Here is an 18,370-nt window from a genome sequence, read left to right on the forward strand (position 1 = left end):
GAGGTTCATTTTCAAGAACAAAAATGTTTTTCTGGCTTGGCCCACACCAAAGAGGCCAGGCTCTTGGCTTCCGTCTGCTCACCTGGCTGGATTCGAAGCCTTCTTTAACCCTTTTCATCCTTTCCTCTCTTCACCTGTCCTGGCTGGAATGCAATCCCAGGCAGGAGTACTTCCTTCATTCTCCTTAGGCAGACCTAATCTTCGGGTTTCCCAGGGTGAAGATAGCCATAAAAATGCCTTTTCTCCAAGGCTGCTGTGCTGGCGTCACCCCTGTGTCCTTGAGCCCGCAGGTGGAAGGTGGCTACTCGGGAGGCAGGTGCACCAAACTTACACTTGGGCACCTTTCCTGTTACCTGAATGCGTTCAGCCATACCACGAACCTATCCCATTTCCTTTGCTGCCTGTATCTCTCTTTCTTTCCCCCTCTTACCCTTTCTGAAAAGCCTAGAAGGATGTAGCCTACTCTATAGGAAATAATTTTAAAATTTTTAATTAGCATACATTGTCCCACCCAGTGACTCATGCCTGTAATCCTAGTTACTCAGGAGGCTAAGATCTCAAGATTAAGGTTCAAAGCCAGCCTGGGCAGGAAACACTATGAGACTTTTAGCTCCAATGAACTACTCAGAAAAAGCCAGAAGTAGCAGATGTAAATAGTACAAGGGGTTTCATTATGGTAATTCCACCAGTTTCCACAGTGTACTTTGAGCAAGTTCACCTCCTCTGCACATTCCCATACTTCCTTTCCTCCTCCCTGCTTTTTGAACAGTGTTTGGTGCTTTCCATTATGCTGACTTCATACGTATATATGTATGTAATGTACTGCCATCTTCACTCCTGGGTATTCTTTCCATCCCCTCCCCGACCATCACCCTCTCGCTGATCCTTCTAGACAATCCCCTTATACATCCATGTCCCAGAATCAGCATCATTTAATTCTAGAGTCCACAGTTGAGTGAAATATATGTGGGGGCTGGGGATGTGGCTTAGTGGTAGAGTGCTTGTCTAGCATGCATGAAGCCCTGGGTTCGATTCATCAGTACCACATAAACAGAAAAAGCTGGAAATGGAACTGTGGCTCAACTGGCAGAGTGCTATAACCTTGAGCAAGAGAAGCTCAGGGACAGTGCCCAGGCCCTGAGTTTAAGCTCCAGGACTGGTAAAAAGAAAGAAAGGAAGGAAGAAAGAAAGAGAGAGAGAGAGAGAGAAAGAAAGAAAGAAAGAAAGAAAGAAAGACAGAAAGAAAGAAAGAAAGAAAGAAAGAAAGAAAGAAAGAAAGAAAGACAGAAAGAAAGAAAGGAAGGAAGGAAGGAAGGAAGGAAGGAAGGAAGGAAAGAAGGAAGGAAGGAAGGAAGAAAGAGAAAGAAAGAGAAAATGTGGTTTGGCTTTTTGAGTTTGGCTTATCTTTTTCAACTTGATGCTCTCTAGTGCTGCCTATTTTCCTGCATGGGACATAGTTTCATTTTTCTTTATAGCTGAATAATATTCCATGGTACATATACAGCATATTTTCTTTATCTACTTATTGCTTGTTGGGTACCTCAGCTGATTCCACCATTTACCTATTGTGGACAGTGCTGTAAGAAACATGGGGTATGGTGCACTCACGTGTGTGTGTGTACGTGTGTGTGTATGCGTATGCATGTGCCAGTCATGGGGCTTGAATTCACAGCTTGGGCACTATCCCTGAGCTTTTTTTTTCACGGTTAGTGCTCTACCACTTGAGCCACAATTCTATTTCTGGCTTTTGGCAGCTTATTGGGGATAAGAGTCTCATGGGCTTTTCTTTCCTGGCTGGCTTTGAACTGAATTTCTTATATCTCAGCCTCCTGAGTAGCTGGATTGCAGGTATGAGCCATCTCATGTACAAGTTTTTATGTAGAAATAGTGGAAATATATTTTTGTTTTTCTTAGAAAATTTTCCCAGAAGTGGGATGTCTCAGTTTCTCTATGTGGATGCTGTGTTTAATTGTCTGAAGAACTGGCAGACTGTTTTCCAAAGGGCTATATATACCATTTCCATTCCCACTGGAAGTATATGAGTTCTAAGCCCTATCTATCAGCTCATGAGCATCCTCTGCCTTTCTAATTATGACCATCTTTATTGGTTTCAAGTAGTGTCTTATGTGCTTTTGATTTCCATTTCTCCAGGATAAATGACCCCTGAACTTCTTTCTACTTTTTTTTTTCTTTCTTTCTTTCTTTTTTTTTTTTTTTTTTTGCTTTTTGCCAGTTCTGGGGCTTGAACTCAGGGCCTGAGCACTGTCCCTGTCTTCTTTTTGCTCAAAGCTAGCAATCTACCACTTGAGCCACGGCGCCACTTCTGGCCATTTTCTATATATGTGGTGTTGAGGAATCGAACCCAGGGCTTCATGTATACGAGGTGAGCACTTTACCATTAGGCCATATTCCCAGCCCTCTTTCTACCATCTTGATGGTGCTGTTTGAGTCACAGAGGTTTTTGATGTCCACTGTGTATTTTTTTTTTTTTTTTTGGCCAGTCCTGGGGCTTGGACTCAGGGCCTGAGCACTGTCCCTGGCTTCTTTTTGCTCAAGGCTAGCACTTTGCCACTTGAGCCACAGCGCCACTTCTGGCCATTTTCTGTATATGTGGTGCTGGGGAATTGAACCCAGGGCCTCATGTATACAAGGCAAGCACTCTTGCCACTAGGCCATATCCCCAGCCCCCCACTGTGTATTTTTAAATGTGGGGAAAACAGCCAGCAATGATGAGGGGCAGGCACACAGCCAGTTACAACTACCTCCATTCAGCAGCAGGGAATTTGTCTTGCAATGACTACAGCTTGTTTTGTTTTTGAGACCGAGTCTACCTAAGTAGCCTGGGCTGGCCTAGAATTCCCCTTATAGTTAAACAGGATTTGAACTCAAGATCATCCTGCCTCAGCTTCTGATTGCTGGAATTACAGGTGTGTGCCACTACATGCAGCTATTGCCATATTTGGTTAAAAAAAAAATTGATTCAAGGAGTTGGGAATGTGGTTCAGTGGCACAGTGCTTGCCTAGCATGCATGAAGCCCTGGGTTTGATTCCTCAGTACCACATAAACAGAAAAAGGCAGAAGTGGCACTGTGGCTCAAGTGGTAGAGTGCTAGCCTTGAGCAAAAAGAAGCCAGGGGCAGTGCTCAGACCCTGAGTTCAAGCCCCAGGACTGGCAAAAAAAAAACAAAGAAAGAAAAAAAAGATTCAAGCTAGACACTAGTGGCTCATGCCTATAATACTAGCTATTCAGAAGGCTAAGACCTGGAGGATTGCAGTTCCAAGCCAGTCCAGGCAGAAAACTAATCAGCAAAATGCCAGACTGGAGGCATTTTGGACTGGAGATGTGACTACAGTGATAGAATACCAGCCAAGAGCAAGAAAGCCCAGTGAGAGTATGAGATCCTGAGTTCAAACCTCAGTACCACAAAAAAAGAAAAAATTCAAGACAAAGTAGTGAGGGAAGCATAGCTTAGATCCATACATACAAGCCTGAATTCAGTGAAATAGGTTGACATCACTCCAAGAGCATCCTTAACACCAGGGACTCCACATGCATACAGGAACATACCACAGCATGCATGGTCTCTCCTGGGCTTGGGAAAAGCTAGCTGGTTGTTGGGGAGGATGTGCTTCCCCCCAGATCTATCAGAGTCCACAATTCTGTTGTGTTATCTTACCATGCCTGGATTTCTGCAGCATCATTGAGGGTTTTGCTATGAAGTTATTTTTGACAGACTTTCTTTCCACACCTAAGTTGAATGGCTGTGAACCAGAGTAGCTGTGTTTGGAACAGAGCCTGAGCCTTTCTGATTGTGGCCCTGTCAGGTACCAATCGATAACTAGGGTGGAGTTAGGTGGGGAGAGAATCCCCTGTTCACACTTAAAAATTTTGAAGCACAGAAACAGAGGGACAAAGGGTGAACAAACACAGCAGTGGTGCTCACTAGACACTAGTTTGAAAATTAACTATACAGCTTTAGGTAGGAATGGGAATGGATGACATTGTCCAAAAACAAATGTACTCATTACCTGACTTAGGTAACTATAACCCCTCTGTATATCACTTTTGTAATAATAATAAAAATTTAAAAATAAAAAAACAAATTAAAAAGCAGTAACAGACCAGATCTCTCATCAGCTGAGAGGGAACTGACAAAAATTCTTATGAGCACCTTCCAAAAACCTACTCTCAAAACTGAAAGCAGCTTTTGCTGACATCTGCTCCTTCTGGGACTCTGATATTTTTATTTATAAAATGATGCTCTTATCCCTAAATAGATTCTTATTTTCAGCGGGCTTTCTCTCTTTGAAGGGTGCCTGAGGCTGGCTTTGCTGTCTGGCCTCTTGGTGTGTGGAAAGCCCTGAGCCTCTGCCAGGAGTAGGGCTGGGAAATGGGGTGATCCCAGCCAGAAAGTCAAAAACCCATCTCCTTTCACCTGGAGTTGAATTTCTCCTTTGCTCTCCTTCCTTCCTTTCATCCACTTCTGTCCAGGGAGGGAAAGCTTCCCATTAGCAGTAATTACCCTGGGCTTACCCCATGGATTATCTGAAGGGACAGACAGTAGGTACGACCTGCTGCCTGGACACTTTCTCTTCTCCCGCTTCCTAAACCTTCCTCCCATTATTCCCCTCAGCTGCCCAACATGTTCGGTGACCTTCGGTCCACGTTTATTGCCTTGATGATTGGATCCTATGCCTCCTCAGCAGTCACCTTCCCAGGAATCAAGGTGAGAGTGCAGCCATTTGTTTTATCCTGGTGTCTTGGCAGAAGCCTCCCAAAGGCTCTGCCACCTTCTCTGGAGAGGGTGGGAAGGGGAGAGAGAGAGAGAGAGAGAGAAAGAGAGAGAGAGAGACAATATTGTGGGTGCTGGGGATGGCCCTCCCACGGCTGGGCAGGATGCACCTGTTACCACAGAAGTAAGAAAAGAAAACCATGGGGGGATGGGCAATGTGAGCATGTCATTGTAGTGTGTGACCCAAGCTCCTCCTGTTCTGTTGTTATCAGGCTGTTGCTCCCCATTAGCCAGAGTGCTGCCCTTGGCCAAGTTGGTTCAGCTGTTTCCCCCCCAGGCAGGATTCTGAGCCTGTGGAGGTCAGGATAAAGCCACCATTTCCCTGTCCACCAGGCTCCCTTCCCTGCCAGTCCTCCAGCTTTTCCAGAGCTCTGGCAGGACCTGGCACTAGCACCAAGTTGAAGCCACACTGAGAAGACTGGGGGTGCTGTGGTGATGAGCAGAACCATAGAGTAGGCTGGGCATCTGGAATCTGGATGGTATGGATAGGGGTCCAGCCAGGTGTTCTGTGGCCTTTCTCTTGTTCTCAAATGGTGAAGAAACTTACATATTCCTCCTCTGCTTAGTGGCTAAATGCTAGCCTCATTCCTGTGTGCCAGCTTTTTGGGGACCCTCATGTTAGTTCTCATGACAGTCACTGCTGGCATGCTCAGCAGACTGCCCACCTTCTAGGCCAAGTACTCAGCTCTCCCTCTGTTAGGATCACATGGTTCCACTGAGGAACATCCCTTGAGTATGGAGGAGCACCTGCCATGTGTGCTGTTCAGGACACTAGGGAAACTAGGGAAACACCAGTGGATGAGGCTGGCAGCTCCCCGTCCCCAGGGAGCTAGGCTGATGGCAGACAAGTAAATGAATCAAAAGGCAGCCAGTGCTACTCACTGTCAGCCTTGAGACAGATATGACGGTGACAAGGAGACCCTCCATGGCCTCACGAACATGGTGATATTTTGGCCCAAGTCGCATGTGCAAGGCAGACAAGTTGAGATTTTTGGATCCTAGGGTTTCTGATGTAACAGGCGGGTTGACCAGGAAAAGTGCAGCTGGGTGCCCCCTGACCGCTTTCCCACTCTGGCTTCCCCCTGCTAACTATGCCTTGACTTGTCCCTACCTCTACCCCCTTGTGCTGGATCAGCTCATCTACGACTCTGGCGCCTCCTTCATCCTCATCCTGGTGGTCTGGGCCGGCTGCTCCGGGCTGGTTTTCCTCAACTGCTTCTTTAACTGGCCCCTGGAGCCTTTCCCAGGGCCAGAGGACATGGACTACTCGTAAGTTGGCATGTGCTTCCCGGCCCCACCCTCACCCCAGCCAGGGTCCTGGGCCACACCAACAGACACCCTTCTGTGGCCTCTAGGGTGAAGATCAAGTTCAGCTGGCTGGGCTTTGACCACAAGATCACAGGGAAGCAGTTCTACAAGCAGGTGACCACAGTAGGGCGCCGCCTGAGCGTGGGCAGCTCCATGCGGAGTGCCAAGGAGCAAGCCACGCTGCAGGAGGGCCACAAGCTGTGCCTGTCCACTGTGGACCTGGAAGTGAAGTGCCAGCCGGATGCTGCAGGTACTTACCGCATAATCCTCACCTCCTAATCACCATCTACCCGCCCTCCCACATCTGTGACCCAGGGAGGCGGTGAATCCAGTTTAGGTGGGTATTGTCTCACCAAATCCTCACTTCATCCCCAAAGGGGCCCTGGCACCACCTGCCTTGTTTTAGAAGAGAACACATGAACAGAGAGATGGGGAGGGGCACTGTTGAATCCAGCATCAGCATCATGACTGTTTCAGGGCATCGTCCTTTCCTTACTTCCTCTCCTCATGTCCAGCATGAAATCAGCACACTGGGTCTCCCTCCCTGGCACCCAGCCCCCAGATGGTGGATGGGCCTGTGTTCCCAGCTCTGAGCCCCCTCCTTCTCCCCACAGCGGCCCCCTCCTTCATGCACAGCGTGTTCAGCCCCATCCTGCTGCTCAGCCTGGTCACCATGTGTGTCACGCAGCTGCGGCTTATTTTCTACATGGGGGCCATGAACAGCATCCTCGAGTTCCTGGTCAGCGGCAACCAGAAGACAGGTAGGTGTCCCCTGGATCCAAGGAGAGAGTGCTTGGTCACTCCCACTGGCCACACCAGCTCGAGGTGTGAGGCCCAGCTGGATGAGCAGGGCCTGCTTGCCCATCCGAGCTGAGCTGTTTTGTCACTGCCAGCCTGATGCTTCTCTCATGTCCCTGTCAGAGTTTCCCGGCTGAGGGAGGGAGGGAAGGACTAAAATAGCTCCTTGTGTTTAGGGTGTGGGGTGTCTGTTTCCAGTGGTGGGGAGGCCAGTGTGTGTGTGTGTGTGTGTGTGTGTGTGTGTGTGTGTGTGTGTGTAAAAACAGCAGAGCTCAGGCAGTGTGTGTGTGTGTGTGTGTGTGTGTGTGTGTGTGTGTGTGTAAAAACAGCAGAGCTCAGGCTTCCACCTGGGGCTGCTGAAGGCAGCAAGACCAGCCCCACCTGGTTTCCTGAAGCCCACAAGCATGGCATGGGGAGTGCTGGGGCTCTAGGGGAGGATGTGTGTTCAGTGGGCACAGCAGTTGGATCCACACTGGGATCTGTGTCCTATACTGGGAAACGGGGAAGCAGAGGCTTCCCAGGAACGGGTAATCTAGTTGAGGCTTGTTAGCTCCGGTAAACAGACTGATAACCAGCAGGAAAACAGCAGCAGAAGGTCTTGGGCTGGGGAGAGCCTTTGCTCCCCCGTACCTCCCTGGCCAGCTGAGTCAGCCTTAGTCATTCAGCAGCAGCAGGACCAGCAGTCGGCAAGTCTTCTTTGTTGGCAGGCTCGCTAGTGTGCAGCTTTCTTTTGTTGGTTTACTTGTTTTTACCAAGGAGATGATGCTTTATAAAGAAGCTGATATCAGTTTGGAACAGGAATAAGTTCTGCTTTCACAAAAGAAAAAGACAGTGAAGGGAACTGGATAATATTGGACAAGTGGGAAATTCAATGGGTAAAGTTATACTGAATACTTGACAGAAAAAAGGCAGTTGAGAGCCCTACAGGGGGAAAAAAAAAAGAATAAGTTATTTAGATTTGTTCAGTGATGTTTTCCCAAATTTTACCCCTTAAAAATTAAAAAAAATATATGTATGTATGTATATTTTGGCTGTACTGAGATTGAAATACAGGACCTTTGTGTTTTAAGCAGGTGCTCTACCATTTGAGCCACATTCCCACACTTCATAGAGAGATAGTTCTCTATTACCTAGGCTGGTCTCAAGCAATCCTCCGGCCTCGGCCTCCTGAATACAAGTGTGTACCACTGCCTGTGGAAGAACCTTATTTTATGTAATGCTCTTTAAAAAGCCATGGGGTACTGAGCACAGGTGACTCATGCCTGTAAATTCTACCTACTCAGGAGGTGGAGATCTGAGGATTGTGGTTCAAAGCCACTTTAGGCAGGAAAGACTGTGAGACTAAACTACCACTAAACTACCAAAACGCCAGAAGTAAAACTGTGGCCTAGCCTTGAGCACAAAAGCTCAGAGACAGTCCCCAGGCCCTGAGTTCAAGCATCAGGACTAGCATTAAATCAATTAATTAACAAAACCAATAGAGTATAGACAGATACCTCTGTTATAAGCACTGAAACCTAGAGAACTGTAGAACCTGGGGTAGACAGAGGTAGCCCATCCTTGTTCTGTAGTCACAAGGTAGGTAACTTCTTAGTCTTTTACTCAGGTAAAAAAAAAATTTTTTTTTTGCTGCCCCAAGGGATTTTTTTTTCAAGTATTTCCTACATTGACTTTCAAAAATCGATTAGTGCCAGTGGCTCATGCCTATAATCCTAATTACTCAGGAGGCTGAGATCTGATGATACTGAAAGGAAAGTTAGTGAGACTCTTATCTCCAATTAACCAGCAAAAAGCCAGAAGTAGAGGTGTGGCTTAAATGGTAAAGTACCAGCTGGAAAAAAAAAAGTCAATTTTGAGTTGGACACCAGAGCACCAGCTTGTAAACCGGCTTATGTGGGAAGCTGAAACAACAAGATCATAAGTTTGAGGCCAGCCTGGACTACATAGCAAGTCTTTGTCATTTAAAATTTTTTAAAATCAATTTCAAGGTGTAGAGGAAATCAGGGCAGGAAGTTTGGTCTGCCTCTGCCTAGAGTGGCTGCTGCTGGATCAAGGAGTAGGTGGGGGTGTCAGATGGCATGGTAGATTTTTGCGCCTTTCTCTCTGTGTCTGAGAACAGCAGGAAGTAGCTGTAACAGAGCAGCATTCCCACAGGGTCACACGGGAGTGGAGGACTCAGTTTCTGCCAGGCCTTCTGTACCCAGCACGCCACTTCCCCATATCAGTGCTGGCCAACACTGTGGGCCTGACTCACCATCCTGCCATGATGAGGCACCAGCAGACAGCTCTTTCTCTCTCAGATCCTTTCTGTGAGGCTGGCACAGGCTTAGCCACTTCTGAGCCCTCCGAAGGAAGGTCTCATAAGGAAGGGGAGGGTGTGCTGGACCCTGAGCTATCCTATTTCCTCAGCATCTACCTGCAATAATTGTTTCAGTTTCTGCCACTAACTTCCTTTGTGCTTTTCTTCCTTTGCTTTCTCAATGCAGTGATGGCTACAGGTAAGCAGGGGTTTGTCCCAGTCAGTCTCTGCTCAATGCAGAGATGTCTCACCTTTAACACCCCTCTTGACTGAACTAGTCGGGGGGGGGGGGGCGGGCAGGGGGAGCAATTAACCTTCAGCTATTTCCCTGACACCCTCCCTGCAATAATTTTAAGTCTCTTTGAAAATGGATGCTCTTACACCAAAGTTCCTGTGACTGGTGCCTTCCTGGTATATTTCTAGAGACAAAAAACTAATGGCTAGTCACACAAAGCCTCAATTGTGAGCATTGGTAATTTTGTGGTTCCCAAGTCATATTTGACTTCCTAGAACGTCTGGTGGGGGATCATTGTGACATACTGAATTTCATTAGCCATTTCTGGGAAATAGGCAGGGAATTTGGAGTCGAAAATGAGGTGACCTACCACTTGATCCAGCTTTGACTTGAGAGGTTAAGGGCTCTGGGCTTCCCTCAAAACCTGTGGTGAGCAAGGGGTTGGGGAGAAGACCTCAGAAGAGAGCCTGCAGAGTCCAGCCCCTTCAGATTTCAGCCAGCCTGTCCCTCAGGTCTCTGTGACATGTCCCACTGTATTTTTTTCCCCAGTTGCCCTCTACACCTCCATCTTTGGTGCGCTCCAGCTGCTCTGCCTGCTGACAGCCCCTGTCATCGGCTACATCATGGACTGGCGGCTAAAGGAGTGTGAAGATGCCTCTGAGGAGCCTGAGGAGAAAGATGCCCCCCAGTGCGTAGGCCCATTCCTAGCCCCCAGAGAAAGACCACTGAGAAAGACTCCCTTGGCAGAGCCAAGGTGGTCAGGTTCAGTTTTACAGGCAGCAGGAAGGGTGAGAGAGAAGTGGTCCCTGCACCCTCTCACAAGTCCTTGAGTGCTCACTGGCTCTCCAGTGTCTCCTACCTCTTCTTTGATGCACTAAAGTTTGGGAGGGACTGAACTAGATGAAAGGAGGGGAGACAGCAGAGGAAAGACCAGGGCCCCAGGAGGGCCTCAGATCCTTGGCAAGGCAGTGGCATGGGGCCATCATAAAGCCACTTGCCTCAGGGTTTATTCCACTCAGTTCTAGTAGAAAGCTGCTACAACCAGATGTGCTAATGGATTTGTTGATGATTGTGAGGATTAAACAAGGTGCTGGAGCCCTACTTTACAGAAGGGCTGGGCTGTAAGATCAGAGGGTAAGCTAAACTTGTCTTCTACAACTCCACCTTAATATAATAAGCTGTTATTTATTGTGTTGGGCTCAGTGCCAAGCACTTAGCACACAATGCTTTAGTTCAGCCTCCAGACACCATGGGAGGTGTGGACTTGTGTAGTACCCATTTTACAGATGAGGGGACTGAAGCAAGATGTTTGAGTCACCTGCCTGAGGTCACATAGTTAGGAGGCAATGGGTCTGGGACTCCCTGCCCATCTCTGGGTACTTGGCTTTCACTCTTGGATGTCCATGGGGTGCCGGTGTGGGTGGTGAGACTGGCATCACTAGTAGTTAATTCACAAGGAAATAATTACAGAGGATACTCTGTTATCTGGGTCAGGCTCTACAGCCAAGGGGTTATTTGTGCCCATCCCTGCTCCATCTGCTGCATATTTATTTCTCCTTTACTCTCTCCTGCCCCCGCAAGGGGAAATCCATTCTCTCTGTGTGTCTCTGTCTCTCTCTCATTTGGCCTATTATCTGGCTTATTACCAGCTTGCTGCAAGGTCTGTGTGAACTCAAAGCCATGATGAAGTGAGGCTTTTGCTTCATCCAAGCCCAGGGAATGTTCTGCTTCCCTCCCCATCATCCGAGCTCCCTTCCCTGGGTAATGTAGTGTACCAAGGGTCATCCTCCCACATCAGAGACCCTCTACTGAGTTTCACATTCAGAGCAAAAACCAGAGGTGGCCTGGGGAGTGTCCTGCAGCTAGTCTAGCCCTGAAAAAGCCCCTAAGATATGCTTGGGTCACCTGTATGTCTTTTGTCAGTCATCAATCCATAAGCTAGGAGTCCCCAGATCTGAGTTCTTGGGAGGGCTGACTTCCTCCAGGGAGCCTCCCCACCCCTCAGCGGTGGTGTGTGCTGTCTCCACAGAGGTGAGAAAAAGAAGAAGCGTGACCGGCAGATCCAGAAGATCACCAATGCCATGCGGGCCTTTGCCTTTACTAATCTGCTGCTTGTGGGCTTTGGGGTGACCTGCCTCATTCCCAATCTGCCCTTACAGGTGGGTATGGACAAAAGAAGAGTACAGGTGGGGAGGTGGTAGTAGAACAATGAGAAGGAAGTTTGTTTAGACACTGAAAACTATGTTGTGTGTCACAGAAGCCATCAACAATGACAGTGTGTGATCTTTTTTGTGTGTACCAGTCCTGGGGCTTGAGCTCAGGGCCTGGGCACTGTCCCTTACTTTTGTACTCAAAGCTGGCACTCTGCCACTTGAACCACAGCTCCACTCTTGACTTTTTGCCAGTTAATTGGAGATAAGAGTCTTATGGGCTTTCTTCCCTTAGCTGGCTTTGAATCCCGACCCCCAGATCTCATCCTCCTGAGTAGCTAGGATTCCAGGCATGAGCTACTAGCACCCAGAGCTTTATTTAGTCACTGTTATTTATGGGTGTTTCTATGCCCAGACTTGGGTTCTTTTACAGAGTTCTTCTCCATGGGAACACATTGCTCTTCTTGGTCTTTTGGGTACCTTGCGTGCATGAATACCACCACCACCCATTTCTTGAAACTGTGTAGGGAAGTAGTGTGATTGCTTGTTTTGCATTTGCTCAAACACCTGGAATCTAATGTCCAAAGAAGTGTGGCCATCATGGCTGGGAATATGGCCTAGTGGCAAGAGTGCTTGCCTCATATATATGAAGCCCTGGGTTCAATTCCCCAGCAGCACATGTATAGAAAATGTCCAGGAGTGGCACTGTGGCTCAAGTGGCAGAGTGCTAGCCTTGAGCAAAAAGAAGCCAGGGACAGTGCTCCGGCCCTGAGTCCAAGGCCCAGGACTGGCAAAAAAAAAAAAAGAAGTTTGGCCATCAATAGCATTGATGGGAACACTCTCTGTCTAGTACGAGAGTGCCCACAGTGCCTCTGCCCTGGGAAGATTGGAAAACAACAGTGATCATGGCCTTGCACCTAGGTCTCACTATGGAGCTCAGGTTGGCCTCAAACTCAAGATCCTTCTGCCTCAGCCTCATGGATCCTGGGATTCACAAACATGCTCCAGCACCTAGCTTTTTACACAGTATTTCTGATGTTTCTGAAGCTTGACTTGATATAGATTGGGAGCAGTGTGGACTTTGTCACATGCCTGGCCCCACCCTTTGGCTTGTGATAATGTTTAGGTAGTAGATTTTGGCCCAGTCCCCAAAATTAACACACTTTGAGGAGGCAAACATAATGGCATTGCATTGCTTCCCAATGGGCATAGCTAAAGACCATATGGTGTTTCAAACCAGCTCCAGGAGAAAGGTAAGAGGCCCTTCCTGTTTACAAGAGGCCAGGTGTTGAGCTATGTTGAGCCCGCAGGTGTGCACACCCACAGGCAGTCATGCCAACACTGGGCCTGCAAACCAGAGTAGCCCATGAGAGACTGGCACCAGTTCCAGGTGGCAGTGTCTTTGCTCTTGAGTCCCCCTGGCCTCTGGAACTGCTCTAGCTCTAAGGCTGGAAGCCCCTTGCCCTGGCCATCTTGTCCAGTCCACAGGTAATGCTCAGTGGATGACAGTCATCTGCTTTTTGTTTTACCAAGTTCATGGCAGGACAAGTTGTGAAAAGGCTGCAAGGCATTGGAAGTGCAGAGAAGGAGCCTGCACAAGTATGCGTGTGCATGTGTGTGTGCATTTAGCCGCAGCCCTCTCTCAACCCTGCCAAGGGCAGCCCCTGACCCCGCCGCCCCTCCTATTCCTGGGAGCACAGCCTAGCTGCTAAGCAAGATGGCAGGGCTGTGTATAAAACACAAAAAGGGCAAACACAGGGTCATGGTGGCAAAGTAGTTGGCTCTGGGGCCTCTCAGGTCATTCACAAGGGCATCTCTGAGCTTGCTGAGCAGTCAGTGGCATCCTTCCCAGGAAGGGACCTACTTGAATGCTGTAAAGTTTTGCTGCCAAGGTGCCTAGGTGACCAGGCACAGAGACCTGAGGTAGGGAAAAGATAGATCAAAGTCATGGTTAGTAACTTCCTGCTAAGTGTTACACACATGCATACTTATCCATAGAATTGGTCATCTTAGGGGGAGTTGGAGGGAGGGATCTCCAATCTGTAGCATCTGTGGATGCCATGAATAAAGGCTCTCATCCTGGCTGACTTTAAGCTCTCAATATGATGTCAATGAATGTGGAAGTGGAAAAAAGTGGCAAAAATTCACAGTAACCCATCACTGTATGTTATTACCTTACATATAACAGACATAAGACACCTTCAGAGCACAGACAGTAGTAAAACAGTGAAAGAATTAGAAGCCAAGTGGCAGTAGCTTGTGTCTGTAATCCTGGCTACTTAGGAGACTGAGATCCAGAGGATGTTGATTCAAAACTAGTGTGAGCAGAAAAGCCTATGAGTATCTGTCTCTGAAATAAGCAGCAAAAAGCCAGGCTGGGGATATGGCTCGAGTGGTAGAATGCCACTGAGAAAAATGAAGGAGAGGCCCTGAACTCAAATCCTGCCACTAGCAATAGAGAGAGAAAGTGGTGAGTTGTGAGTATTCACTACCTATTTAGTTATAAGCGTATACATTTAATTTTTAATCATGACTGTGTTTAACGACTGGCTCCCTAATTCCTAAGAACTCAACAGTCAGCTCTGGGAAGATGGGAACAGCCAATTCCAAGTTGCCCCTGCTTCTGTGCTGCAGAATAGTGGGGAAGGGAAAAGGGGAGGGCCCCGGGGCTCTGCTGCTCACACTCTGTTCTCCTTCCCAAAGATCTTCTCCTTTGTCCTGCACACAATCGTGCGAGGATTTATCCACTCTGCCGTTGGGGGCCTGTATGCCGCCGTGTAAGTCCTGGAAGTTGTGGGTGGTCTTCTGGGGGAGGAGAGGGCATGATCTTAGGGCGGGCTGCATGAGATTGAGGCTGGCCACCATCAGAGTAGGTACCAGTGTTTCTGTTGGCTGTGTCAAGAGGTGGCCACACCCGGCAGCAGGTAGGACATTGGGCAGACAGTTGGATACCCACTAGCCTTGGCGTTTAACACGAAGTCATTCTTTCAACTCGGGTCAGTGCCTCTGGAGCAGCGCATGAGGGCTCAGGAATGGCTGCTCAGATGAGTCCTGGGACTGCCTCTGGCTGCCCATTAGGACAGCCCGAAGCTAAATGTTGAAGTTCAAATGGCTTTCAATGGGCAGCGGCATGGGTAACTGACCCCAGAATGTGCCAGGCCTCAAAGGCCCCACTACAGCCATAACCATCTTGGGCTTTAGATGAAATGAAAGCTGCACTTTTTCCAAGAGACTACACAGCTGGCCCTCCTTTGCCCAGGGCTTAGTCCTAAAATTGGAATCCAAACACACCGTTTGCCATGTCTTGACTAGCTCATTGCATGCTGGAAGCCCCTTCCCTTCCTGAGGCTCACCGAGATTTCACCCAGAACTTCATCCCTCTTCCAGCAACATCCCACAGGGGGTCATTCCAGGTCGGCCTGTCCCCCCCCCCCCATGGAGGAAGTTGTGGCTGCCTTGGCAGGGTGTGAGGGAATCAGGCAAGAGCTGTGATGCTGAGTTTCCGTGATTACACAATGCTGCTCCGGAGGAGGGTACAGCAGAGCCAGGCCCAGCCTCCGACCTGCTCCCTGGGCACGTTTCCCAAGCCGCAGACTCCTGCTGGCACCATGCTTTCCACTTAACTCCACTACACACCCACAGGCCAAGGGCACATCTGATTGCAGGGGGTGGAGGGGCAGTCTCTTCTCAGAGTCTGGGGTACTGGGGTGGTCCAAATGAGAAAGTACAGCTGCTGAGCAGAAAGTAACCCAGGACTAGCACCCAACCTTCTCAAGGTTCTCCTGCCCTGACCAAAGGGGCCCCCTTGGGTATTGGCACTCCTGGGGCAGGCCAAGGTAGGTGTGGGAAGCCCAAGAATGGTACTGGCCTTTGACAGGTCTCGATTACCCCCGCAGGTACCCCTCGACCCAGTTCGGCAGCCTCACGGGACTGCAGTCTCTGGTCAGCGCACTCTTTGCTCTCCTACAGCAGCCTCTGTTTCTGGCCATGATGGGTCCCCTCCAAGGAGACCCTCTATGGGTAAGAAGGGCTGGGGTGGTGGTCATAGGCTCACAGGCATCTCTCCACTCGGTTGCCTGGGAGCTGGGAGCTGGGAGCCTTAAGGACAGGCTGCTCAGGAACTTCGGGTAGGACAAAATCAGGTCACCTTTGTGAATGTTGCCCAGCAAAAGGAGAAAAATGGTCTCTCTGTACCTGATTTGGGAAAAACAGGAGTTCCTGTAAATCCTGCCAAGGGTCAGGATTCTTAACCAGGTGCTGTGAATTGTCCCTACCTCAGGCCGGGCCCTGAGGGTAGCTACTGAATGGGCAACCAGGAAATTTGGATATTGGAATGTGGAGTGACAGGCCCTGGGACCTGTTGAGCTTTTCTTCTTTTTTTTGAGGCCAGTCAAGGCCAGTCCTGGAGCTTGAACTCAGATCCTAGGCACTGTCCCTGAGCTTCCCCGCCCTCCCCACTTCAAGGCTCTTTCTTTACCATTTGAGCCACTTCTCCATTTTCGATGTGTGTGTGTGTGTGTGTGTGTGTGTGTGTGTGTGTGTGTGTGTGTAATTGGAGATAAGAATCTTACAGACTCTGCTGCATGGACTGGTTTTGAACCATGATCCTCAGATCTCAGCCTCCTGAGTAACTAGGATTACAGGTGTGAGCCACTGGCACCTGGCATATTGAGTTTTTCTGTTTCATTTCCCCTCCCCCGCCCCCTTCCTTCTACTGTGATCACTTTCCTTCCCCAAATCCAAGTGAAGGTACATGTGCGAAGATGCTGAGCTGGGCCCTGAAGTGACCGCAGCCCTTGCCCCTGGTGATGGCCTCTCTTCCCCGTCCCCAGGTGAACGTGGGGCTGCTCATCATGAGCATGCTAGGGTTCTGCCTGCCCCTCTACCTGATCTGCTACCGGCGCCAGCTGGAGAGGCAGCTGCAGCAGAAGAGGGAAGATGACAAGCTGTTCCTGAAGATCAATGGCTCGTCCAATCGGGAGGCTTTTGTGTAGCATTACCACCTCAGAACTGAGACCTCCTGTCCATGCTTCAGTGACTGATCAACATACTCCTCCCCACCCTAGAGGACCCCACACCCTCCCCACCAGGATCATCTCCTTCAGCGCGTTGGAGTGAGTCCACACTTCTTCCCAGGGCCCTGGTACCTGCCTGGGACCTCAGTGGTGGAAGGATGGGAGAGAGCCTAGGACAGGAGATTTCCCCTGCTGGAACTAGGGCTGCCCTGGCCTTGTTCTTACCCTAAGGTCCCTAAGGGACCCTGAGGCCTTGGGTCTCCATGGTGACTGCAAGAGGAACTAAGGGTACCCACCAGCAGGCTTGTTTTCTTCTCTCAAGGGTATGGATTCTGCCTCTTGCCAAAGCAGAGGGGCCTGCCATCCACTTCCCACCACCTGCCCCTCAGCTGCATGCCCACTGACCACGCCTGCCTGAGGACAAAGGCTTGCACTGTCTGCACCCCTTGCCTGGCCCCTCACCTCCTCCCTTGGCCAGTCTGCAGCTGCCTGAGGAAGGAAGACCCCGCTTCCTGTTGTTGGTGCTAACCCCTTTGTAATCGCAGCCCCCTGTGGCCTGTCCATGGCCTGTTCTCTCGTTGGTGGCCAGGGGAGGGGATGGAGGGCAGGTTGATCACACACAAGGCCCCTGGAGCCACGGACAAAGCTGATCTCCTCACTCATCTCCTCCCTCAAAGCTGGAGGGGAGTACATTTCCACTGCCACCCTGGGTCCAGTCTGCAACCTGAAGGAAATTAAATGGGCACCATGAGCTCAGCCCTCCCCCCATCCACCCTCCACAGCTGTTTTTGTGGGGGCAGAAGTAAGACTGTAGTTGGTGGACATGGAGGTCCAGGCCTACGAAGGGAAGTAGATTGGTGAGTGACAGAGGCATGTGTACCTGTGGGATGTGTGTGTACATGTGTGTGAGATGGTAGTGGGCTCTAAGGTTTGCCCTTATCCCCACAGACCAGACCAAGAGCCCACCAGGTCTTCAGCATTCCTAGGATATACCTGAGCAGCCTTGTTCCTAGCCAGGAGCTTGTACATGGCTGTGGGGCCACAGCGCCCCCTGCCGGCCGACTCCACCAGAGCCCTGGAGCTGTTCACTTGGAAGAGGCCAGTCTGGCCTGGCTCACTGCCCCACCCACCTTGACCATCCCCAGAAATGTGTCTGAGACTTACTGGGGTGCCAAGAGGAGTGGGTTGATTTTTAGGTCTGTAGTTGTTTTCTCAAGTTTTATCAGACTTATTTTTGTAAAGCAATAAACCCATTTTCCTCCTAGTAAGGGATACCCTCCTAGCGTATCAGTTGACCGCTGCATGTGCCTGTCTTGAGGTACAGAGGAAATGACAGGATAAGTATTCTGCCACTGACCAGCCTCACAAGCTGTACCTTGCTGCTCACCATCTCCTTGGGCGTCCGGTCTGGGGAAGAACAGTGGAATAGGAAAAGACTTTACACGCCACTTTAGATTTTTTTTTTTAAATTTCACTGTGCACATGTGTGGGCCATTCCCTCCCCAGCTGTCTGTCCCAGCCACACTGACTAATCTTGACCCCTTCTCATCATCTACACAGATTTCCTGTCACTGTCCCACAACCCTGAGGGTTCCTCCTAAGCAAAAGTTAGAAAACTGCAAGCTCAGAACGCAGTATCAGTACATGGGGGGAAGGGCAAACAGAGATGAGGAAGGGATAGACCTAGGCCAAATTCAAGCTCCACAGTCACAGTGGACAGTCAAATCTCCTAGGCTTCAGTCTGATCAAACACTTAAAAAAAAAATCACAGG

At 49.4% G+C, this 18,370-nt stretch overlaps 1 protein-coding gene across 2 annotated transcripts in view; it reads left to right on the top strand.

Annotated features, from left to right (window-relative positions):
* The window catches only part of Slc43a2 (solute carrier family 43 member 2), a 44,254-nt gene extending 26,374 nt beyond the window's left edge, over positions 1–17,880 (top strand). For both annotated transcript variants that reach the window (XM_048367184.1, XM_048367183.1), the window contains exons 6-14: positions 4,635–4,727; positions 5,929–6,062; positions 6,149–6,351; positions 6,716–6,862; positions 9,983–10,121; positions 11,463–11,592; positions 14,287–14,360; positions 15,480–15,603; positions 16,416–17,880. In XM_048367184.1, coding sequence (XP_048223141.1) covers positions 4,635–4,727; positions 5,929–6,062; positions 6,149–6,351; positions 6,716–6,862; positions 9,983–10,121; positions 11,463–11,592; positions 14,287–14,360; positions 15,480–15,603; positions 16,416–16,577 — 1,206 coding nt within the window. In that variant the 3' untranslated portion in view covers positions 16,578–17,880. The remainder of the gene's footprint in view (positions 1–4,634; positions 4,728–5,928; positions 6,063–6,148; positions 6,352–6,715; positions 6,863–9,982; positions 10,122–11,462; positions 11,593–14,286; positions 14,361–15,479; positions 15,604–16,415) is intronic.
* The last annotated feature ends 490 nt before the right edge of the window (positions 17,881–18,370 follow it).

This window comes from Perognathus longimembris, chromosome 17 (assembly GCF_023159225.1).
Source record: "Perognathus longimembris pacificus isolate PPM17 chromosome 17, ASM2315922v1, whole genome shotgun sequence".
Taxonomy (NCBI): domain Eukaryota; kingdom Metazoa; phylum Chordata; class Mammalia; order Rodentia; family Heteromyidae; genus Perognathus; species Perognathus longimembris.